The sequence below is a fragment of the Rhinolophus sinicus genome, chromosome 17 (assembly GCF_057876585.1).
Source record: "Rhinolophus sinicus isolate RSI-liver-muscle chromosome 17, RSI-T2T, whole genome shotgun sequence".
Classification (NCBI taxonomy): domain Eukaryota; kingdom Metazoa; phylum Chordata; class Mammalia; order Chiroptera; family Rhinolophidae; genus Rhinolophus; species Rhinolophus sinicus.
Genome location: NC_142517.1, coordinates 196506239 through 196530269, shown reverse-complemented (window position 1 = coordinate 196530269; position 24031 = coordinate 196506239). Strand labels below are relative to the sequence as shown.

Here is a 24031-nt window from a genome sequence, read left to right as displayed (position 1 = left end):
AGACAGTGAGGGCCTGGGCAGATTTTGCTGGATTTCCCTGCAGTGCTCCCTGGGAAGACATTTGGATCCTGCACCCCTCTTCTTCCCACCCTCTAGACCCTGGCTATTGCCCCTGGGCTAAGGCAGGGGAAAAGGGAGGGGAGGGCTGGTGGGCTGGGGGACATAGTGCTGGAGATTGGTGGGAGGTGAACACTGGGCCCGGGGAGGGGGAGGGGGAGGCAGAGGAGGAAGTGGGGAAATGCAAACCAAATGTTGGCCCAGGGTACAGTCAAGAAAAACAGACTCTCGCGGGAGCCTGGAGCGGGGCTCCCTTTAGGAAGGGCAGGAAGGGCTGGGACAGATGTTTGGAGAAAAGAAAGAAGGGAAAGAAGAAGTATAAAAAAGTTGGAATGAAATGCATAGCCTGGGGGCTGGGCTATTCTCCGGCAGTCTCAGGCCTGGTTTCTCTTGTATTAAGGCCTGTCGCTGAGTGTGTGCAAAGGACTGTGTGTTCCAAAGGCTGGAGGGCCTGCATGTGTACTTGGAGATGGGACGGGGCCAAGGAACCCCAGGGTATGCAGATTGTGCTGTCCTGCGTTTGTCGGTCCATTCATCAGTGGTTTGGGGGCGGGGGTCTACAGTGAGGAGAGCAGACTCCAGGCCTGCCAACCTCAGATCAGAAGGCAGGAGAAGCTTTAGTGGCTCACAGGGGTTGTGTGTCTGGGGTTGGGGGTGCAGGGTGGGGGGCCCTGTCTCTAGTAGCTGTCCCTCTGCCCTATCTCTTTATACCCCCTGCAAAGCAGGGCTTCTGCCCCACTAAGTCACCAGTGGAGCCTGGAAGGAGGGAGGAGACAGGAGGCTGGGACAAGGGGGTGGAGTGGGGGAGGAGGAAGAGAAGGAGGGGGAGCTGGAGGCAGGCAGGGCCAGAGGCCCGGCAGATGCTGGCTACGCAGGAGCAGCAGCCTGGGACGCAGAGCTTTCTTCTGCTTGCTCGTGAGGGCTGTGAGCTCGGGAGTGCCGTTTGCAGGCCCCGGACTGGCCTGAGTTTAGGACCCACCAAAGATGACATGGATCTGTCTGTCCTGCATGCTCTGGGTAGGTCTGGCTACTTTAGCTAGGATGGTGCACACTCCCCCACCCCCACCCCCTTAGGCTGAGAGTCTGTGCTTGGGGGAGCGTTGGTGGTGAAGGCAGGGAGCCTCTCTTCCTCTGATGGGTGGACGGACAGACAGACCTGAGAAGACCCTCAGGCTGTGTCCCTCCCCATCAGCAGGGCCCAATCCCTGATTCTACCCGTTAGTGCATCCCCCCTCTCACTCCCGCCCCCGGTTGAGTCCAGAAGCTATAAGTGGAAGGTAGCCATCAGGAAGTTTGTTTCTTTTTGGAGCCTCTCCTGCTCCCACCCCGCACCCCCATACCAAGAGGTTAAGGGAAGGGCAGTGGTAGCGGTCTGGGGAACAGGGAATATTGACCTAGAAAATGCAAAAAGCCGTGCTGGGGGAGAATTCTGCTCTTCTCCATCACTTTTATCCCTTCTAGACCCACTTTCAGCTTCCACTCGCTGCCATCCTCTCCTCCAAGCCCCATCCAGGGCCTCCTCTTTCTCCCTTCTTGTTCCCAGGTTCAGGAAGGTATGTGTTAGGGTGAGGGTGCCTGAGGGGTGGGCAGGCAGGGTCTGGGGGCCACATGGTGAGGGGTAAAAGTCTCGAGCCCAATAGGGACAGAGAGGGGCTGAGAGAGAGCTGACTGCTGCAGGACGGTGGGGGCTGGGGCTGGAGCGGCTGTCGGGGAAAAGGCATGCACAGAGGTCAGGAGGGCGAGGAAGTCATCCCTGGCTGAGGTTAGTGTTGGTCTCCGAGAGAGTGATGGCTGGCTGGGGGGAGCGGGCTTCAGGCCTGGGATCCAGATGTGGCCTTTCCTGCCCCTTTCCCTGTTCTCACCAGTCCTGGGGGGACCTCTCTCTGCCCAGGCAAGCCCAGGCTGACGACAGCGGTGGGAGATCAGACTTGGGCAGTCAGGTGTCGTTTGGGCAGAGAAGGGAAAGGTGGGGGTGGGGCTGGAGTGAGGGGGTTTGGGTGGCGTGTGGGACTCGGGTGTGGGGATGGTTCTGAATAGCAGCGTGAAGATGCCTGGAGCATCCTGCACAGAGGACGCGTCAGGGGTTCGCTGGCCTGGTGCCGCCACCTGTAATAGAGGTGCCTGGACCAAGTGCACCTCTCCAGGCCCTTCAGGCTCCCTCCAACAGGCGCTGGAAGGCCTGTGGCCTATGCCGAGCATGGGCAGTGAGGGAGCCCTGCTGTGGGAAGGATGGCAGTTAGACTTCCAGGGATGATGTGCTGCTATGGGTGCTGGCCGGGAGTGCGGTGCCTGGGTTTCATCCTTCTGCTGACGGCTCATGGGAGAAGTACTTCACCTCGGTGAGCCTCAGTTTCCCCAGGGGTGAAATGAGGACAATGAAGGGGAGTTGCCAGGAGGTTGGCATGAGTGCCATAGTGATAGTCCTGCCGTCTCTAAGGGTAAGACAGGGTGCTGGGGACCAAGGGCAAGTGTGGGTGCTACCCCTTTGGGCCGCTCTAAGCCCTCCCCTCGCACCTTTTCCTGCCCTCTCTCCTAGTGCTGTCCCAGCCCCTGTCCCTCCCCAGCTCTGTGGGACAGCTGATCAGGCACTTGTCTGTGGGAATGGGAAGAGACTGGTGGGAGTGGGCCGGGCAGAGGAGTGGCGCCTCGATGCCCACTGCCAGGGTGGGCCAGAGTGTGGGGGAATGTGGACTCAATAGTGGGCGCAGTGTGGACTGGACACCTGACCCCGTCAAGGTTCTTGTCCTCTCCCTCTGGTTGCCCGAGACAGTTGTACCAGCAAACTTCCTCCCTTCTGGGTGGGTCTTGGTGGGGCTGGGTTGTATGTTTGTGGCAGGAAGTGAAGGGGTAGATGGCACCAACTATGGAAAGGGGGAATGCAGGCCCCGGAGACCTTGGCAAGAGAGCTGCTTCTGCCTTCAGAGGAACCTGGTGGCAGGAAATCCGTGGACTTTGACCCCAGACAAGGCTAGGCTCAAATCCTAGTTCCATCATTTACCAGATGGGCAGACTTGTGTGCAACAGTTACTTTCTTAAGGCTCAGTTTCCTGATCTGTAAAGTGGGGAGAATAGTACACATCTTGTATGGCTGGGGTGAGGACAGAGATAATGTATGTCAAAAGACCAGATACCCAGGCATACAGTAGGTGCTCAGTAAATGCTGGTCCCTCCCCCACTCTGAAATCTGCTGCTTGGCTCACAAGATCTCCCGTATCCCAGATCTTATGTAGGGGGAGGGGCTCCCTGAGACAGGGTCCTACCTCTGAAGCTCCTGACTGCCCAGGGATTCTGCCCAGTTGCTCTCTGGCTAAGAACTAGGTGGGTCTGTGGCCTCAGAGCGGTAAACTGAGGCACAGTCTGGAAGAGATAGGACTCGTGCCCTAGTGTGAGTGCATATGTGCCTGTGTGTGCACATGTCCCTGCACAGGGACAGCTACAGACAGTTTATCCAAGAAGTAATATATCTGCAGTACATAGTTTTAACAAGCTCTAGAAATAAAAATCACTTTATTAGCTGAGGAGCAGAGCGATATATTATGCATAACTTGATTTGCTCAGCAAATGCCCCCATTTGCTATTACATATTTAAGAATGGCTTATTTAGAAAATAATTACGTGCCTGTTTATCAAGACTTTCTGATGTGCTGATGGAGTTAGAGCTGCAGCCTCTTCTGTCCAGAGGGGCTAAGTTTGTTGCCCGGAACTCTGAAGGGGCTTATTAGGGTGGGGGGTGAGAGAGCCACCAGGCAGGACTGGGCCTAAGTACAGCCCGGGCCCAGCACTCAGCAAGATGTGTGGCCTCAGACTTGTCACTGGACTTTTCTGGACCTCACAGAAACTTGGATATTATTCTCTGCGGCCACTTCCAGCTGTAGACAATGAAGTGTTCTCTTTCCTGAGCTGGTGTCCTTCCAGGGCTAAGCACACATTTCTGTCAGAAGGGTCCTTATGAGCCCTCAGATGACTGGGGTGCCATGTCAACCCCACTCTGAGCCCTCGGTCCTGAACTTGCTCTCTCTGGAGTTTTGTTCATCTGTGAGGGCTGTGCCCACACGGGCCTCCTAATGGTGGGTGTGGGCATTAGGCTGGGCTGCATGATACTCACCAGGATCTGACTTCAAAACCTACTTTTGCAAAGTTTTTCAAAATGACTTTGAGGCACAAAATCAGCGAGAAATACTGAACTGTTTTTTTGCAGTTTCAGAGGAAATGTAGCGTGCTGGCCGGGAGTGCGGTGCCTGGGTTTCATCCTGGCCACGCCATTTGGTAGCTGTGTGACCTTAGGCAAGTAGCTTCACATCTCTGTGCTTCGTTTTCCCCACCTACCTATAGGTTGTTAGGTTTTAAGTGAGCTAATGCACGTATACATTTAGAATGGTGTCTCTCACACAGTGAGAGCTCAAGACATGATAGCTCTTATTATATGATGCATGTGTTTAAGGCTACACAGTATGTCAGCGTCAGAACTAGAACCCTGGTCTCCTGCCTCCCCATCCAGGGCTGTCCATTCTGGGAATACTACAGAGTAGAGCATATGCGGCCAGGGCGAATGGGGTGGTCAGACTGAGGTGAAGGCCGGGTCAGGAGGCCTTCTCCTGAAGGCAGCATGCACAGCAGTCAGAGCGCTGGCTGCAGTGAGCCTGCCTGGGCACAAATCCTGGCTCTCCCACTTACTAGCTGTGTGGTTGGGGGAAATTATTTAGCCTCTGTGTACCTTACCTGCATATATTTCTCTGACTTGCACAATTTCATTTACACCTCATTCTAGTTCTATGAGGTAGGAAAGGCAGGGATCACTCATTCCAGTTTCCATCCCTGGTGAAGGGGCCCCACAGAAGGAAAGTGGCCTGCTCAAGGCCACATGGATGCTGGGTTTAGTGCTCCTGGAAAGAGGGAGGGTATGGGCTGGGGCATCAGAACTCGGGGTGGACGGGATTGTTGGGGAAGCACTGTGACAAAGAAACCGTGCAGTCATTGGGCATCTAAGCACCCACCCATAGACTGTCCAGTTACCTCACAAATGATTATGGAGTTTCTTCAAGAAGCCTGCAGAAGTCAAGCTGATGGTTATGCATAGATGGGTGTTATCAAGAGGGGACTTGTGGGGGCATTTAAGGGAGGACCGAACCTGGATTTGGGGGGAGGAGAGGTATCAGTAAAGACCTCTTGGGAGGTGAACTTGAAACTGGATTCAAAGATGAAGCTGAGAAATTAGAAACCCAAGTGTAGGGAGTGACAATAAATGAGGACGTAATGACAGGCTAAGCTGGCCACCAGATGGTCTTTGGACAGGGGGACACTGACACTGTGCCTGTCAAGTCTCGAGATGGCCAGACTCCGACTGTTGACCTACTGTGGGAAGTGGCCGTCGTTCCGTGGTTAGGGACTTGGTGTCCTGCCTCTGACAGACGCGGATTGGAATCTTTGCTCCATCCTGCCCTGCCTGTGTGTCCCAGAGCAAGTTCCTCAGGCTCATGGGAGGACGTCGTGAGGCGTCAGTGAGGGATCAGAGCCAGCCTCTCACTATGGCGCCAGGCCCATGATGGAGCTCAGACTAGTCACTCGCTGAGCCCTCCCACTCCAGGAGATGATTTCACTTTTGGGCACAAAAAGAGACTTGGGACTTGATGCTCAGCAAGTTTGGGACATGGTTTATGAAGGAGCCAAAGGGGGGTGGGCAGAGAGACAGCTGGGCGATGGGGAGAGGTCATCCAGCTCAGGAACTGAGTCAGGGGCTGAGGGTCACCAGGTGGAATCCTGGGCTCCCCAAGGCTCTGTGTGCTCCTTTGTCACCTGGGGAGGGCCTCCGTGAATGCTGCTGTCTGTCCTCTGCCCTCCTGTGGAAATCCAGGGTTACTCCTAGTCAAAGAGCTTTCTCCTCAGCCAGGTGATGCCAGCAAGGGGTGACCTAGTGTTCTCTCCCCTGAGGGCAGGTCAGTGGGAGCGGGGTGTAATTACACTAGGGTACACGTGGCAAAAGCTCCGTTTGAGTCTTTGCTTCAGACTTGTTTTGGGAATGACGCTATGCTGGGCCACGGGAGACATGGAGCATTGCAGACATGTGCCGCCTGCTGGGCAAGGAATGAACGATCCCACGAAACACAGGCCACAGCTAGGGAGCATTTGCTGTGTGTCAGGCGCTGTTCCAACTGCTTTTGAGGTATCATCTCTTTGATCCTCACAACACCCTATGAGGGTTACTATTATTAGCCCATTTAATAGATTACTAAAGTGAGGCAGACGGGTTTTTTTTAGCAACTTGCCCAGAGTCACTTAGCTAAGTCGGGGAACAGGGGCAAGTCAGAGTGCTGTGACAGGGCACCAAGAAAGCACAAGTGAGGAAAGGCAGGGATACCTGGGGGCACTTAGCCTGAATCATGAGGAAACCACCCTCTAAACCGAGGAACATTCTGCAAAACAGCCTTGACTATTCAAAAATGTCCAAAGGTGGTGTGCTCTGTCTGGATTAAAGCAGGTGAAAGAAACCCAGCAACTAAATGTAATACAGGATCTTGAATGGATCTGGAGTCCAAAATAAAAACCAAAATAAAGACCCAGGTGTAATGGATGCTATTGGGGCAAAAGGGGGAAATTAGAATGTGAACTGAATGTTAGATAACAGTGAATTTCCTGAGTGTGAGGGTAATATTGAGGTTAGGCAGGGAATGAGACAGAAAGAGAGAGCAGGTAAAAGTGGCAAAACATTAACAACTGGTGAATGAGGCAAAGGGCATATGAGAGTTCATCTTTTCCAGAGCTTTTAACTTATCACAACAAAACAAGAAGGCAGCGGTGGGGAGGCTGATTCTGACAGAGGTGGTGGTGGTGGTGGTGTATCTGGAAAGATCTTCCCGAGGGGATAAAGTTTGAATGAGGCCTTCAAGAATGACTAGAAACTTGACAAGCTGAGAGGGGAGGAAGGGCATTCTGCGATTAGGGAACAGCAGAGCAGAGGCTCAGAGGTGGGTGAAGGGCAGGGAGCTGGGGAGTGGGACATGGGGATTGAGATGGCAGGGTGGGCTGGGTATGGACCAAGGCTGCTTTCCTTGCTGGCTTTAGGGAATGCAGGTTCTATCTTGGAAGGCATGGGAACGTTTTGGGGTGAGTAAGGGTATCAGTGACCCCGTAGAGTTGTGCTCCTTAGAGGCTGTGTGGGGAGGGGGGGCCAGTGTTGGGGGGACCCTGGAGTCTGTTGCAATAGCCATAGGCAGAAGTGACAAGGCCTCCAACAGGCAATGGAATCAAAAGGCACAAGAGGGCCGAGAGAATGTTTAGGAAGCAAAATTCAGAGTCTGGCAACTGGTTGGCTTGGAGGGTGGAGGGCAGGGAGGAGTTGAGAGTGATTCAGAGTTTTCCACCCGGGGTGACTAAGAACATGGTCAGGATATTAGCTGGCTAGGGGATTGTTTGTGGGGGGGTAAGGAACTTTGGTGTGTATGTGAAGGTCAGGTGGGGTTGGGAGAAGCTTGCATTTGAGGCGCCCCAGGGACCCCTAGAGGCCAGGCTGCAGCTCCTTTGGGAGGCAAGTCTTTCCCATAGAAACGATGGCTGATACCAGCCAGGTCCTGGTGTCTCAACCCAAGGCAAGGAGACACGGAGGGTGGAGGGCCAGGAGGCAGGGAGAGGGTGGAGCTGGCACTCCACGTCTGTCCTAGGCCTGTGTTTTGGTGACTCTCTTTCCCGAGGCTCACTAACTCACAGTCTCCTGTCCTCTTGCCACGTCATCCAGGGCTGGTGGTATTGGCACAGGGAGCCTAGTTAGGGCAGGGCTCGGGAAGTTCCTTGGGGGAGGAGGAACTTCTCATGAGCTAAAGAACCCCTCGGGTTATCATCCCCTCCATCACCAACCCCTCCTCCAACCCCACCGAACTGTGCGCCCCCATGGGGCAGGGAGGAACCAACAAACAGCCTTCTCCATCCCAGGGCCAAGGACTCCCGCCAAGGCTGTTCAAGCCAGATGTGCCACACCCCTCTGGCTGGGACGAGCATCTGGCAGGCAGGCTTGGCTGAGTGGAGGCTGGGAGGGAGAGGATCCCCCTGAGGGCCAGGAAAGCCCTCTGATGCTGAGTGGGCCTGTCACAGGGCCAGGGCTCTGGGCTTGGAGGGTGGGGAAGGATGACTTCTGAGCTGGGACCACTTCCCTGGTCTGGGCTCTAGCTCTGGAGGGAGATGGGCATTGGAGAGATCACGGCAGCTCTGGCTGTGGCAGTGCCTCTTCTGTCTCTGAGTTCCCCCAGGTCCGTTAGGAGCCAATACAGCGAGGAAGGGGCTGGGGAGTGCTTTGTGAAGCTATCTGCCACTTGTTAGGAAAATGATAGTCATTGTCGTAACAAGGGAGCTTTGCACTTTCTGGGCTCATTCACACCCTCTACCTGTACCTGCAGAGTAGCCGTGGGCGAGGGCAGAGTAGGTACCAGACCCCTGTTTTCGTTCTGATTTTAACATGATTATTGGGAAGTTCTTTTTCCTCCTTGAGTCTAATCATGTGTCCTTGTAGCTTCTGCACACTGGGCTTTGTTTTGCCTCCAATAACTTCATAGATTATGTCCAGTCTCTGCTTACAACGATAGCTCCTTCAGATATTCGAAGATAAGAGGCTCACCCAGCTTAGACTCTCCTCCATTATCCTGGAGCCCTTCAGACATGTGTGGGCGACTCAACAAGATCATCAGATACCCCTTCTATAGCCAGGGAAATCAACGCCAGCGAGGTCAAGGTCACAGCCTGGGCCTCTTGCCTGGGGGTGGCTGAGCTGGTCTCCTCACTGCCACCAGTGTTCCCCAGCCTCTCTTGGAGGGGTGATGTCTCATTGGGCATCGTGCTCTCTGTAACCATCAACATGTCCCACCCCTAGCTCCCCCAATTCCTCCATCTCAAATTGGCCCCCTGTTTCCCCTGCTCTGTCTGCCCTCAGACTGTGTTGTCCAAACCCCTCATTTTTCATTTGGGGACTGTGAGGCCTAGAGAAGGTCACTGATGTTCTCAATGATGCCAGCCTAGAAACTACCATGTTTCCCCAAAAATAAGACCTAGCCGGACCATCAGCTCTAATGCATGTTTTGGAGCAAAAATTAACATAAGATCTGGTATTATATTATATTATATTATATTATATTATATTATATTATTTTATATAGACCCAGTCTTATAGTAAAATAAGACCGGGTCTTATATTAAATTTTCTCCAAAAGATGCATTAGAGTTGATTGTCCGGCTAGGTCTTATTTGCGGGGAAGCACGGTAGGTCTCTAGACTCCCATCCCAGTGCTTAGAGAGGCTGTGAACGAGGCCAGAGAGTGTAGCTTAAACCCTGTTTCTGTTCTCCAAGCCCATGCAAGGAGAGATTTTATAAGCTCAGATTTTATGGGCAGGCAACCCAGGGCTGAGGGGAAAAGCTTGGGCGTTTGCTTGTCAGTCTGGAAGGCTCCGCCTGTTCCCCATCTGTTCACTGGGCAGCCAAGACCTTTCGTGAGATCCCCCTGCCCCAAATATGCTTTGGGGAGGAGGCTTTGGGGGAAGGGCTGGCTTTGGGGTATAGGCAGAGAAGTCTGGGGTGTAAGCTGGAAGAGGGAGTTCTGCCTGACTTACAGGGAGAAGTGGGCTTGGGTGTTCCAGAACAGGACTGGAATGAATGTGCTGTAGGGCTTCCTGCCTGCTTCTCCAGCCAGGCCTTAAATTGAACCCCAAGTCCCCTCCCGGCACCTCCTCCCACTCAAGGCCAGGGCTGCTGCAGTTGACATTGGGCTGGGCCCCCTTCCTGGAATATATGTGACCGAGATTATCCGGAAGGCTGCCAGCCAAGGGCTGAGATGGGATCACCAGCAGGGTGAGACCTCAGAATGGAAGGGACCTGCCCCTTATTGTGGCATGGGGGACACTGAGTGAGGTTCAGAGCTGGGCAGTGGCCTAACCCCACCCTCATGTCACCCCCAGAAGAAGCTGGAAGCACTGCTCCTAAAACCCAGCTCTCTGGAATATTAGAACCCAGGCCGGGCTTCCTGGCCTAGCCACCAGGGGGCACTGCTGGGCTCCTGGCGCCTATTCCTGGCACCCATTCCCGGCTCCATCACCCTCTGCTCTCTCTTCCACCTCTGCTTTGTCTCTGCTCCCTCCTGCCTCCCCACTATCTCTATCTGTCTGCCTGTCTCTTTGAGTTTTGAGACAATATCAAACTTCTGAAAAGTTGCAAATACAGTGCCAATAACTTTTTCACTGAGCTATTTGAGAGTAAGTTGCTGACGTGATACCCACCACTCCTAAATACTTTCCTGATTTTCCTACAAGAACTTTCTCCTACCTAACCCAACATAGCCATCCAAGTCAGGAAATTGACACTGATACGTGACTACCATCTCATCCTCTTTCCCCACTGAAATGTGGCCAGTTACGTCCTTATGGCCAACGATGTCCTGCATGGATGGGCATGGAAAGAATTCAGTTCAGAATCAACCACTGCATTTGGCTGTCATGTCCCTTCAGTCTCCTTCTGTCTGGAAATCTCCTCCATCATTCCTTGACTTTCGTGTGACCTTGTCACTTTTGAAGATTCCAAGCCATTTAATTGGTAGGTTGTCCTTCAATTTGGGTTGGTCTGATGTTCCCTCATGCTTAGATGCAGCTTGTGTCTGTCTGGCAAAAATGTGGCAGGAGTGATATTCTGTTTTTAGTGTATCCCTTCCATGGCCCACGATTTCCGTTCATCCCATTACTGGTTAACTTTGGTCACCTGATTAACGTGGAGTCTGCCAGGAAAAATTACTTTTTTCCCCTTGGTGATTTACAAGTATGATGTGGGGAGGTGCTTTGAGGCTTGTAAATATTCTGTTCCTCAGATTTCAGTTTATTCACTTATTTCACGTATCAGAATGGGCTCATTTAAGCCATTCCTGTCATTATGTGTTTTGATGCTCAGATCTTCCCAGATTGAGCCTTTGGGGGCCCCTTCAAGCTGGCTCCTGTGTCCTTTTGTCTGTCTGTCCCCCTTTGATTCTCGGGTTCCCTTTATAGTCTCTGTGTATTTCTATCTAATCTCCCACATTCTCTGTGTAAGCTTGTTGGCCTCTGTCTTTCTTTGTTTCTGCCTTTATCTTGGTCTTTTCCCCCCTCTCTGTCTGACTTTCTGTGGCTTGGCTTTTCTCTGTCTTTCTCTGCCTACTCTCTCCATCTGTCTCTCTGTCTCTGTTCACGCTCGTTTTGTCTCTGTCTTTCCTCTCTCCCCTCTCTTCCCCACCACCCCTGACCCCTCCCCCTCCCGGCTCAGCCTCTCTCTATTTCTTTGCCTCTTTGTCTCTCTGGCTTTCTCTCTCTCTCTCATTTTGTCTGTATTTTGTTTTCTCTGTGTCTCTCATGGCTCAGTCTCTTTTTTTTCCAGGACTCACAAATATAGTGTCTTCAGATAGGAGTCCGGGACATGCTGGGTTTGTGGGACACTGTTACTTTTCCTGCTCTGAACACACAAGTCTACCCTCCCTGTCCACGGCCCCGCCGCTGCCCCAGAGCTGGGAGGTTCTAAAGCAGGGTGCAGTAAGGGGACTTGGAAGGGGAGAGCCCTCTCCCCAGAACTGTAGGTCTGCGAGATCTTGTCTCTGTGTGTATCCTTGTGTGTACGGACAGTGTCAGAAAACTCTGTGTCTGGGAGAAGGGGAAAGAGGGAGCTGCCAGTGTCTGTATTCTGCTGGCCCCTGCTGCTGCAGCAGGGAAATGAATCAGATTAGACACCAGGGTGAGGCGCCTTGGAAAGGGATAGTGCCTGCAGGCAAGGGGATGACTTCTCTGGGAAGTCCCCTGAATAGGGGCGCTCCCCCGCCTGTGCCTGGGCTGGGGGCTGCAGGTGGGAGGGGCGTGATCTGAAGGAGCATGGGTACCGGGCTTTGTGCCTAGCGTGTGTTCCCATACGTGGTGACAAGGGACAGACTGTTAGAGCTCAAGGGGTGTGGTGTCCCTCCTCGAGATGTCTGAAGGGAGAAACTGAGGCCCGTGGTAGCGGTGGGGTGGGGACTGACCTAGGAGCTCACCGCAGGTCAGACACAGAGAAGGCTTGGGCTGCCTCTCATCTCATGTGTGTGGTGGCGTAGTTTTAAAAAGGATATTTAACATATCCATATTTTCCTAATGCAAAGAACAGAAAACAAAAATGAAGATGGAAGAAGGCTTCTGGGCTGGTGCAAGGTGTGTAGTGAGGGTGAGAGAGAGAACTGAGAGACGTGGCATTCTGGGAACATGGGTAAAATATTGAGGACTACCAACCGCCGACGGAACGCCACCCAGCAGTGAAGAGGAAGGAGCTGCTGCTCTGTGTGGCCACTTGGATGAATCTCACAGAACAGTGCTGAGTGAAAGAAGCCAGGCACGAGTCCGCACTGTACGGTGCCATTCCTATGAAGTTTAAAACTCTGGAGAAACGAATCTTTGGTGGTAGAAGTCGCAGTAGTATTTACTGAGGGAAAATTGGCTGGGACGGCCCTGAGGGAGTCTTCTGGGGTGTGGTTACATGGGGCACGCATGTGTAAAATTGTATCGAACAATACGTTTAAAGTGAGTACATTTTGCTAATAAAGTAAATACAAAGAAAAAATCTGATTACGAAACATGGAGAGGCCCGTGATCCCCAGTATGCTGACCAAACCTAAGGCTAGAAGTCTGAGTTGCACCCACAACTTTCTCTTTCCCTGGGCACCTCCTCCCAGAAATAGGCTCGACTTTTCACACCTGAAGGGGCTCTCCCCTCTCCTCTTCCCTAGTCCTTGCCTATGTCTCCCCCAGGACCCCCCACTCCTTCCCTGGGACCCCGGCCTTCTGCCCAGGCCTGATCACTGTGCCTCTTGTTCCGCAGCCCGAGGACCTGGAGGCCCCCAAGACTCACCACTTTAAGGTGAAGACCTTCAAGAAGGTGAAGCCCTGTGGCATCTGCCGGCAGGTCATTACCCGGGAGGGTTGCACCTGCAAAGGTGAGCAGCTGGTCGGGCCAGTGGGGTGGGAGCACGTCTTCATGGGAATGAGATAGCCTGGGGCCAGGTCAGGGTAGGACTCAGCTCTGCCAATGTCTTTCTTGGGGTCCTGACCTGGTGCTCGGTGCTCATCTGAGAGGGGATGCTGAGCACAGCAGATGGCAAGCCTGGTGTGTGTGTGTGTGGGGGGCACATGGCAAGTGAGGGGTGACATGGAGATGCCATGTATCCTGTGTGTGCATGATGCAGATGGCATGAAGGAGATATGTAGATAGCATACAGATGGCCTGCGAATGGCATGTGGAAGGTGTATGGATTGTATGTGGAGGCATGTGAATGGTGTGTGGCAGGTGTGTGGGTGGCATGTGCCTGGCACGGGCAGGACTGCAAAGATGCCATGCCACAGTCCTCCCCTGATGGCAGCTTACGGGTGAGTTTAAGAGGCCTCACGTCAGACTTGGGGAGGGCCTGTTGGCTGCTAGGCTTTTTCAATCACTGTTCTCATGCTCCTGGAACAGCCTGGGGTTTGGCTGCCAGAGAAGTCAGTGTCTTGTCCCAGATCACACAGTGAGATGAGCAGGAGGTCCCTGCACCCCGTCTCAGTGACTGACACTATTACCCACCCATTTGCCACATCAGATGTCATCCCTATCTCCCATCAATTGCTAGGGTTCCCCATACAACTTGAGTCACTGAACTTCTCTGCAGCCAATTCAGGCTGCCACATCTGTCACCCGGACGACTGACTGCAGCCCCTCTGCCTCTTTTTTCCTGACCCACACTCACCAATCCACGCTCTATGCCCGCTTCCAGCAGGACTCAATGTAGATCTAGTAATGTCAGTTCCCCAGTAAAATCTTGGGACCCCCAATACCGGGAGACAAAACAGAGACCCCTTCCCGCGGCTGCAAGGCCTGGTGGGACCCACCCCTTGCCAGCTCTCTGATCTATCCCCTCAATCCCCTCTGTCCCCCAAGTCCATACTCAAACCAGCTGCACCTTGTACAGCTCCCGAAATGCCAATTATGTCAGGTATGCCAAAGGGACTGGCCTCCTTCCTGCCCTGGAGCCTTTATTCCACCTGGACTCTCCTCTTCTTCCTTCCCTCTGTGCCAGAGTCCTAGGTGGGCTGGGAAGCTGGGCAGCACAGCCTAGTAAACACTTATTAAAGCACTTAATATTAGAGCGTTTGCATGCATGATTTCATGTAATGCTCATGGCAGCCAGGAGGGCTGGTGTCATCCTGTTTTTCCATCCAGAGGAGAAAACTGAGGCTCAGAGTAGGTAAGTCTCTTGCCAAGGCACACAGCTGGCTGGGTTAGAGTGGGGTTTTCAAGGTATGTGTTCTCTCTGGGAGGGAAGGCTTCTAGATGAGGCATTTCAGCTGGATGTTGGAGGGTGGATGGGTGGATGGAACGTGCATGTGGAAGGTATTCCAGGCAAAGCCTGCTATAGCAAAGGGCAGGGAGAAGGTTACGGTTCCTAACTGAAGGGCTGAGTTTAGGAGGCCAACAGGAACTTTTGCAATACTGAAATCAGCCGCATGGTGTCACCCTCCTCCTAACAGGTCTGGCTGGGTCAGGTGGTGATTTAGGGTAGAAGTCCGGAAGGAATTGCTGAGGCCTTTGCATTTTGCTTGCATCGCCACACCCCACCCCACACTGCCCAGAGAATCTGCTCAAGTTAGCCACTGAACCTCCCCCCAGTTCCTTCCTTCCTTCCCTAGTGTCACTTCCCTTCACCTCAGTGACCCCCACTGCTGCTCTCAAAGGAGGCAGCAAGGGGTGGGGTAGAAGGAAGTCCCAGTACACTAACTGTGTGACCTTGGGCACATCTCTGGCCTTACGTTCAGAGGTAGTCTGTGGTCCTATGCTCCCTAGTTGACGAGGCTTGAGGGCCTGGGTTGAGGAGGGATTTGACCCCATGTGAATGGAAGGCTCCCAAGGTGAGCAGGGATGACCCCGGTTTTACCTGGTTCGGAGCCTGGCTCTGCTGGTGTGAACCAGAGTGGAGGGCAGGTGGCCAGTGAGCTGCCAGGTTGGTTTGGCAGTTCTGGGTGTTAGTGAGAAGAGGGAAGAAAGCCAGGGCCACACTCCAGAGGCACCACCAGGTGTCAGGACTGGGCCATGGAAGAACCAGGCGCCAGCCCAGCAAGAGAGGAAAGCCCACAGTTTCACAGGCCACATATGCATCCTCAGTAAGAGGGTTGGAGTCACCGGGCCTGTGGGAAGGGTTGGGGCCACTGGGCTTACTGTGGGAGATGCAAGTGTGGGCCAACTATGTGTTTGGCCAGGAAAACACAGAACCAGGAACCAGGAAATCGTCATGGCATGTGATGGATAGACCCGCTTATCCATCCATCCATCCATCCATCCATCCATCCATCCATCCATCCATCTATCCATCCATCCATCCATCCATCCATCCATCCATCCATCCATCCATCCATCCAGAGATGCAGGTATGGTTGTACGGGTTGTGCCCTGGCTGAGGGGGCAATTGTGGACTAAAATCCAGGCCATGTTTTATTCACCAAGCTCAACCCAAAGAGTTTGCTGTTTTCACTGGTTCTTCTTCCAGTCTTCAAGTCTTGGGTTACAACCCAGTAACCCTCTGAACTAGTGGCTGGAGGTGATGGGTGGTGTGGTGTGTATGGAACGTCAAGCCTCTGAATTCAGTCTCCACGGGATGCAATGCTGAGGGAACTTCTGCTGCAGACTGGGGGCAGTGTGGACACTTTCCTACTATGTTGCCACCAAAATAAGACCTAGCCAGACAATCAGCTCTAATGCATCTTTTGGAACAAAAAATAATATAAGACCTGGTCTTATTTTACTGTAATATAAGACCAGGTCTTATATAATATATCATATCATATCATATCATATCATATCATATCATATCACGTCATATCATACTGGGTCTTATATTAATTTTTCCTCCAAAAGATGCATTAGAACTGATTGTCCGGTAGGTCTTATTTTCGGGGAAACAGGGTAGATCTAGACTTAGGCATTCATCCCGTTGCCTCTGGCTGCCCTGCTCTATAGCTTCCATGGTTCTTCCACTCCCCGCCCTCCTGCATTTCACTGTTTAATGTAATATGGCTGAAGGGGGGTGGGGTGGAAGATGGGGGCAGGAAAGGGAGTCAAAGAACCTAAGGACTAGTCCTGGTTCTGAGGACTCCAAGAGAAACAAAGCAGACACGAGCTGAGGTGGCGGGATACGTGGGCATACGTGTGACACATACAGACGAGAGGTCACCGTGAGAACACGGCCGGTCCTCCACCTCACGGAGCCTGTTTCCTCCCGTGTACCATGGGGTTAATAACAAACCCTGTCCTATGCCTCACAGGCGGTTATTGTGAGGAACATGGAGGTTCTCTGTGAGGCTGTAAATGAGTGCTTGTGTGAAGGGCTAAGGCTTCCTGTGAGGGAGATAGCGAAGGATGAGAGGAGATACCTAGGGCCTCTGTCAGTGGCCCAGCCTCTGTTTGGTCTTGCTGCTCCCAGGCTGTGTGACCTCAGACAAATCACTTCACCTCTCGGGCCTCAGTTTCCTCATCTCTAGATAAGGGACCGGATTGGGGATGCTCACGGAGGCCCATAGAGTGGGAGGGCCTGGAAAATTTCCTTGGTGGCGTCTGTAAAGGTTAGAGATCTCTCCCAATGTAGGCTGTCACTGCATCTCCTGTATGCACATGAGCATCCATCTGATAGTCATGAACTGAGCCCCCTGTGGGGTGGATGCTATGCCGGGTACTGGGGCCCAGAGCTAGCCCCTGACCTGGGAGGATAGACATGCCACCAGACAATCACAGAACACGGTGGCAAACCTGATACAGACGTGTGTATGAACAGCTGTCTCTGACGTAGCGGATATTTTCCTGTCAGGCTTCAGAGGGAAGGCATAGAGAGGTTGGGTTGTGAGGGATGGATAGGAGTTCCTCAGTGTTTCCCACATGTCCCTGGGGCATTGCTGTAGGGAGTCTAGTGCTTTGCCCAAGGACCCTAGCCTCCAGCTAGGCTGAAACCCAAGGGAAGAGACCAATATGCCAGCTCAAGAGCCCAAAGGCTGATATCTGGGCCTGGATTGGAGCCCAGACTTAGACTATCCCCTTCTCGATGCCTCTGGTCAGCCTGGAAGGTGGGAACAATCACTTGTAGTTTCTCTAGAGTGAGATGCACCTGGGAAGACAATCTAGCCCTTCATGGGACAAACCTACCCAGAAGCCCTTACTAGTTAGATTTGGAGAAACCTTATTTCAGGAGCTATTTCTTCTGTGTTACTTCCCTGGGATTCCCAGCTTCTCCCTCATGTCTGAGGACCTCCTTGGAGTCCTCACAAAAGCCTTGTAAGGTAGGAAGACCCTGAGTTCTAGTCTTGCCTTACTGGGTGATCTTGGGTGAGACGCAGCCTCTCTGGGCCAGGCTTTCACATTTCTCTAAAGGAGGGGTTGGACGAGATCAGAGGTCCTAAAGCATGTTCCAAAGGAGTTGTAAAGTTCTTTGGAGGTGCTTTAGGGGCCTAAGAAGGTAGGAAAAAGGGGGAAATCCAAGGGAAGGCTTAAGGCGCTGAGACCTTGAACCCCTGCCCCTTCCATCAAAGCAGTTCTGGTTTTAGGAGTTAAATATATGAAGAGGCATGATGGTGGCTCAGATGTCCTGGATTCAAATCCCAGCTCTGCCCCTTACTATGCGAACTTAGGTAGATTGCGTCACCTCTCTGAGCCTTGGTTACTTCACTTTTAAAGTGGGACATACAGCAAACCTCCTTCTCAGGTTACTGTGGAGATTAAATGAGATAATAGACATAAAGTGCTCAGAACAGAACCTGGCACATAGCAAGCATTCAATAAATATTAACCAATATCACTGAGATTCCACACAAGAATCCATCTGCGTGGCTATGAACATGAAAGTTTGAAAACTACCGGATGGCATGATCTAAAGGTTTCTTCTTGCTCCAACTGTAAGCCACACGATGCCCACTCCCCTGACCACCCCACGACACCTTGTAATAGTCAGCGTTCTCCAGAGAAACAGAACCAACAAGATGTATGGATGGAGAGATATTTATTATAAGGAATTGGCTCATGTGATTGTGGAGGTTTGGCAAATCCAAAATCTGCAGGGTGGGCCTTCAGGCTGGAGACCCTGGGAAGAGTGGCAGTTCAAGTCCAAGATCAGTCTGCTGGCAGGATTCCCTCTTGCTTTGTTCTATTCAGGACATCAACTGATTGGATGAGGCCCACCCACATTATGGAAGGCAATGGCTTTATTTAGTGTCTACTGATTTGAATGTTAATTTTATCCAAACAAACAAACAAACAAACAAACAAACCCTTCACAGAAACATCTAGAATAATGTTGAACAAATGTTCGGGTGCCATGGCCTAGCCAAATTGACACTATATAAACCATCATATACCTCCAGGCCAGGCTATGAAGATAAGTAGGGCAGGACAGGGCCATGAGGCCAGGTGGGCAGGTGGATGGCTGTGCCAGTCTCTCTGCCAGCCAGGGAAGGAGCTGAGGCCGGCTGGGCGTGTGGCCCTTTATCTCCGGGGTCAGGTGCACGCCGAGGCTCTGTGCTCATTTTCTGACTCGAGGCCAGGAGGAAAAGGCCATTTAGATCTCAACAATGTTGGCTTCCTGTGTTCCCGAGAGGCAGGAAGCCACTCCAGGACTGAGTATGCGGAGCCTAGTGAGGCAGGAGCCAGATCAGGGCTGACGGTGGGGGTGCAGTTCTCCAACCTGCAGGTAACATATGGACCCCTCCCCACTATGGGGCTGTCTGCTCCTCTCAAGCCACTGGCTGGACCCCACTGTGTGGAGGCAGTGTTGACACCTGTGGGTGGAGGTGGGGCTCTTAGTTTGACAAGGTCACTCCAAGAGGGCTTTATTTTGCAGGGTCATCGGCTTAAGAGGCCACTGCCTTCCATGGGAGCTGAGGGAAGCCATGGTCTGCTCACCTGGGGTTAATCCTGAGATGTGTGTCTGGGAGGACTCAGGCATCTGAGGGACGCCAGGAAGAGGGAGGCTGGGACATTCCTGCCTTTGCTTCCCCCCAATGAGAAGTGGTACCTTGTGCAGTGGGCATCCCTGTCAGCCAAGGGCTGGGGTTTCCTCAACAGCATTTTGGATGTTTTCCGGGTAGAACCTGGGTTTCTCCCCATTTCTTGCTTGCAGGGAGGAAGAAGGAGGTGGTGACTGATGGAGAGACTGGCTGGGGTTAGCACAGGCCCTCACAGCTGGAAGAGGGTGTGGAGAGCATCTATTCCAGGGGTCAGAAACGCAAGGGCCTTCAGGGGAAATGCAGGCAAATGAGTGAGAGACAGCAGGGCGTGGTGGGAACCCCAGCGACCTGGAGAGAGCTGCTCTTTCTTAGTTGGAAAGGCCTCCCAACTAAGAACATAAGTCTTTGTGTTTTCAACATTGAGACAGCTAATAAAGACACGGGTGCAAGCCCTGCCACCCTGAAGGTGCCAGTGCACTGCCTTCTTTGCTGAGCTGGAGTCTGAGACCCAGAGAGGGGGCGTGAGTTACTTCATGTCACACAGCTACGTGACAGCAGCCAGGACTGGAACCCAGGTCTCCTGCCGAGGAGATGGGGGCTCTTCCGTGAAATAACAACATGACGAAGACGCTGAAGATCCTGCAGCTAGTTGCAAACCAGTACAGAGAGCAGACTGAGCCAACCGCGTATATTAACTCGTTTAATTCTCACCACAACCCAGTGAGGTAGATACTATTATGCCCCCCATTGTGTGGATGAGGAAATGAAGGCTCACAGTGGTTAAGTAACCTGCCCAGGTCACAGAGCCAGAGCGCGACCAGCATCCGAGCTGTGAGTGCGGGCCTTCATGCAGGAGGTTAGTGGGTAGATGGAGAGCAGGACCCATGGGTGAATGGATGAAGAATCAATGAACTCAGTTTCCCCAACCCCTCACCAGGCTTGAGCATAAGTGTGTTTGTACTGAAACTGTCAGGAAGCACTGACCACGGGCCCTCCTTGCCCTCTCCCAGCAGGGCTGGGGCTGAACAGGAGGGCTCATCCACCCTCGCTGCGGTGTGTTCTGTTGTCCCGGAATGTCAGCCCTGGTCCAAGGGGTTTAGGCTAGGGAGAATCATTCCAGTTTGAATTTATTGCACGTTTATTGAGCCCCACCTGTATGTCAGACCCTGAGCTAGGGGAAGGGGCAGGATACAAAGCTGCAAAGTTGGACAGGACCTCCCTTTCCGCCTTAGAGAAGCAGTTGGATATGAGGGAGAACACATCATAAAGTCCTCTCAGGGGACAAGAGCTTTCCAAGGGGTGTGACCTGAAGAGTCTGGGAGCACAGAGAAGGGAGGGACCATTTTGGAATGCCTGATTATTCAGAGAGGGGCATTTTGAATTGGGCCTTGAAGGATGTTTATGAGTTCATCATTCCAGACCTGCTCCTTGCAGACTCAAAGTCTGTTTGGGGAGTTTGGTGTGGTAAGAATAGATATCTTTGGGGTAGCAGCTGGAGGTGGAGGCAAGACCAGGCTATGCAGGGCCTTATAAGTATACTGAGGAGCTGGACAGAATTTTCTAAGCAGGGGGTGATGTGACCAGTTTGCCCTTGAGAATGGTCTGTGACTGTGGATTGAAGGGGCCAAGGCCGGTGGAAGGACCCTTGGTCTGAAGTGGTGTAGTGGTGGCAGGCTGGGGAGGAAGGTTGAGATTCAACAGTGTCATTGGAGTTACTTTGTGGGCCATGATGGATGACTAATTGCTTGGTAGGGTGACGAAAGGAAAGAAGGAGTTACAGAGAGGAGCATGCATGTACCCAGGGAGCCAGGAAGGACCCGGGAGATGGGCTCCTGTCTCAGTTCCCTTTGGGCTTCTTGCTTTCTGAGGGATCCCGTGTCCTGGTTTTGTATTAGTTATCTGTAGCTGCACAACAAATTATCACAAAACTTGGCAGTTTAAAATAAATACAAAATTATTACTTCAGTTAGTTTCTGTGTGTCAGGGATTCATCAGTGACTTGGGGTGGGGGGGCTGGACGCTGGGTGCCCATGAAGTTGCAGTCGAGATGTCAGCCAGGGCTGCAGTCATCTGAGGTCCTGACTGCAGCTGGGGCATCCACTTCCAGGGGGCTTTGTCATGTGCCAGCTGAATTGGTGCTGGCTGGTGGCAGGATGCCTCAGCTGTTCACCACATGGCCCTCCCCATAGGGCTGCTTGAGTGTCCTCATGACATGGTAACTGGCTTCTTCCAGAGGGAGTGATCCAAGAGACCAAGGCTGAAGCCACAATGCCTTTGATGACTTAGCCTCAGAAATCACACACCATCATTTCTACAATATCTGACTGGGTACATAAACCAGCCTGATTCACCGTGGGAGGGGACTACAGAAGGGTGTGTATACCAGGAGGTGAGAAATACCAGGGCCACCCTGGAGGCTGGCTGCTACAATTTCCCTTTCTGTAACACATTTGAATGCGCCACTGATCTGGGGAATAAGAAGCCAGCAGAATGGCGTGGCCACGTTCCAAATTACAGCAGGAAGACTCACATTAGAGAGTAGGAAATACTGTTCTGTGGGAGAAGACCTGAGAAAGGTGACTAAGGTAGTAAAGGCAGCCTCCCTGGAGGGGACCCAAGGCAAGAGGGCATATTGGGGTCTGGGGCCAGGTGCTTCTGAAGGTGCAAAAACCTATCCTCCTGGGCTTGTCTGCGTCTGCCACTTGAGTTCAGTTTGCTGAGCTTCTGTCTTCTGGGCTGGGGGCTGAAGGAGGTCTTCCTTCATTCCCACTGAAGAGCTTTCAAGGACAAGCTCTGCATTCCAGCATGCAGGGAGCACTCACCTCATTCTCCTGCAAGTGCCCAGTGAGTGCCTGCCCACTGTGTGACAGGCAGGGCTGCACTGTGTGGTCATGCAGGCCCTTCACTGCCAAAGGTGCCTCCTCAAGAGAGCTCTGGAATCAGCCCATGCTTTTCTCACCAAGCCATGTACCCAGGTACGTGGCTGAGTCCACCTGGAGAAACTTTCTTGCTGTTCCCACAAAGACACTGTACTCAGCTGTGTGTCCATGGAGCTGGTCTGCCCAGAGGGTGGGACTTTATCTCATTTGCACAAAGATGCTGTTTGGTGCTGTGGGCCTGGAGCAGACACTGTTCTAGCTACTAGGGGGATGGTGTCAGTAAGACAGGCATGCTCCCTGCCCTCATGAGTCTGGTATGAGGAGATATACTATACGTACGTGAGCAAGAATTACCCCAGATGACTTCAGATAAGAAGGAAATTATCAGGGCGCTGCTGAGAAAGAATAATGGGGGAGCCTACTGTAATGTGGATGGTCAGGCAAAGCCTCTTTGAGGAGATGGCTTTCAGGGGATTCCGGAAGTAGAGGAAAGATTTGACTCGGTGAACAGTGGAGAGCTGAGGGGAGGGAGAGCTTTCCAGGCAACCAGAACAGCAAGTGCAAGCGCCTGGACGTAGGAAAGCGCTTAGTGCATTGGGAACTGTCAGAAGTATGAAGTATGATGCTGGAGGGAGATGGAGTCCTGGCTCCCATTGTCCTTTTAGTGTCTAGACGGGTTGGGAGGCCGGAGCAGACACAGGGATGCTGTTGTGGTTGGATATAAAATGCTGGGGGGAGGGTGTGGCTCCGAAAAAGAGTGTGGTGGGCATGATTAAATGGGGGTGCACATACACTCCCGGAGAGATCTTCAGTCATGTCCAACTCAGCCAACATTTATTAAGCCTCTACTGTGTACCTGGCACTATGTAGTGTGTGTGTGTGCGTGCGTGTGTGCGTGCGTGCGTGCGTGAGAGAGAGAGAGAGAGAGAGAGAGAGAGAGAAAGAGATCTTGAAGGAGTCTACAACGGTAGGAACCAAAGTTGTGGTGGAAAGTGTGCACTCTGGTGATAGAGACAGCCTTCGTTTCTTCTTCAAGAAGCTAGGGAACAGTGAGAGCCCAGGACTTATTCTGGAAGGCCTGGGGTTTGATTAGCAGAGGAAGGGGAATGGTCCCTCTGTCTGGAGGCAGTGGCTTAGTGGGGGACCTGCCTGGCTGGAAGGGCCTTCCAAGCTCAGGCCACATGGCCAGAGGCTTTCTGAATTCCACATTCCAAGGCCAGAAAAGAAGGAATGGGGGTGGGGCTGGGGAGGCTGCGGCTGTCAGAGTGGAAACACCTTCTGGAGGGGAGCTGCCACCTGGGGTAGTGGGGGTGGGGGAGACAGAGAAACAGAGAGCCTAGCCAGATGGGCATGATTTGACTTGGGTGGCCAGGGGTGGGTATGTCCTGGTAACTGGGGGTGGAGTGGCCAGGGGTGGAGAAGTCCCTGAGCTGGGCTGGCTGGCTGGCTGGCTGGCTGGTGGGGTCAGGAAAGCCTTGTTCAGCACCAGCTGAGTCACAGGACTGAGCTGGGGCCAGGACTAGGTTCTGGAAGAACAAGGTCCCAGGCTAGGGCCAGTGGCCAAGGTCACATCCCAGACTCCACCCAGTATGCCTCCCAGCTTCTCCCCAACCCCCATTCCCACAAAGCAGAAGCCTTAGAGTGTCCCCCTTTCCCAGTGCTCCCAACCCACACGCCTCTGCAGGCCCTGGGGAGCCAACAAGGCCTACTCCGTGCAGGAACTCAGCTCTAGCACCCCTCACCCCATCTATGGGACCTGGTGGGTGGGAGGGGACCACCAAGTCCTTAGGTGGAGGGCCCTGAGGGTGGGGCGTGCAGGGCTAGGACATTCCAGGCTGTGGGGACCCCTTAGGAAATTTGATTCCAGCTTCTGGTAGTGGGAGGGAGTAGCAAGTCCTGTGAGAGTGTGTGTGTGTGTGTGTGTGTGTGTGTGTGTGTGTGTTTCAAGCCATGCATGTGCAGTTTGTGAGTCTGTGTGAACATCTGTCCACAGGTCTGTGTCAGGCTGCACTCTAAGGGTCTCCCATGAAATTGTGTGTGTGTTGGTGCCCCCGCCAGAGGTTTCTCCTTGGGCATGGGTGTGCATGTGTGAGGCTATATGTGTGTATGGCTGAGTTCATATACGGCTG

At 52.8% G+C, this 24031-nt stretch overlaps 1 protein-coding gene across 19 annotated transcripts in view; it reads left to right on the top strand.

Annotated features, from left to right (window-relative positions):
• The window catches only part of TNS1 (tensin 1), a 222684-nt gene that overhangs the window by 29355 nt on the left and 169298 nt on the right, over window positions 1–24031 (top strand). For 18 of the 19 annotated variants that reach the window (XM_019717741.3, XM_074312991.2, XM_074312995.2 and 15 more), the window contains exon 2: window positions 12890–13004. In XM_019717741.3, the coding sequence (XP_019573300.2) occupies window positions 12890–13004 (115 nt within the window). Of the gene's footprint in view, window positions 1–924; window positions 1075–12889; window positions 13005–24031 lie in introns of those variants that run through there. The other variant, XM_074313019.2, reaches the window with a different exon arrangement.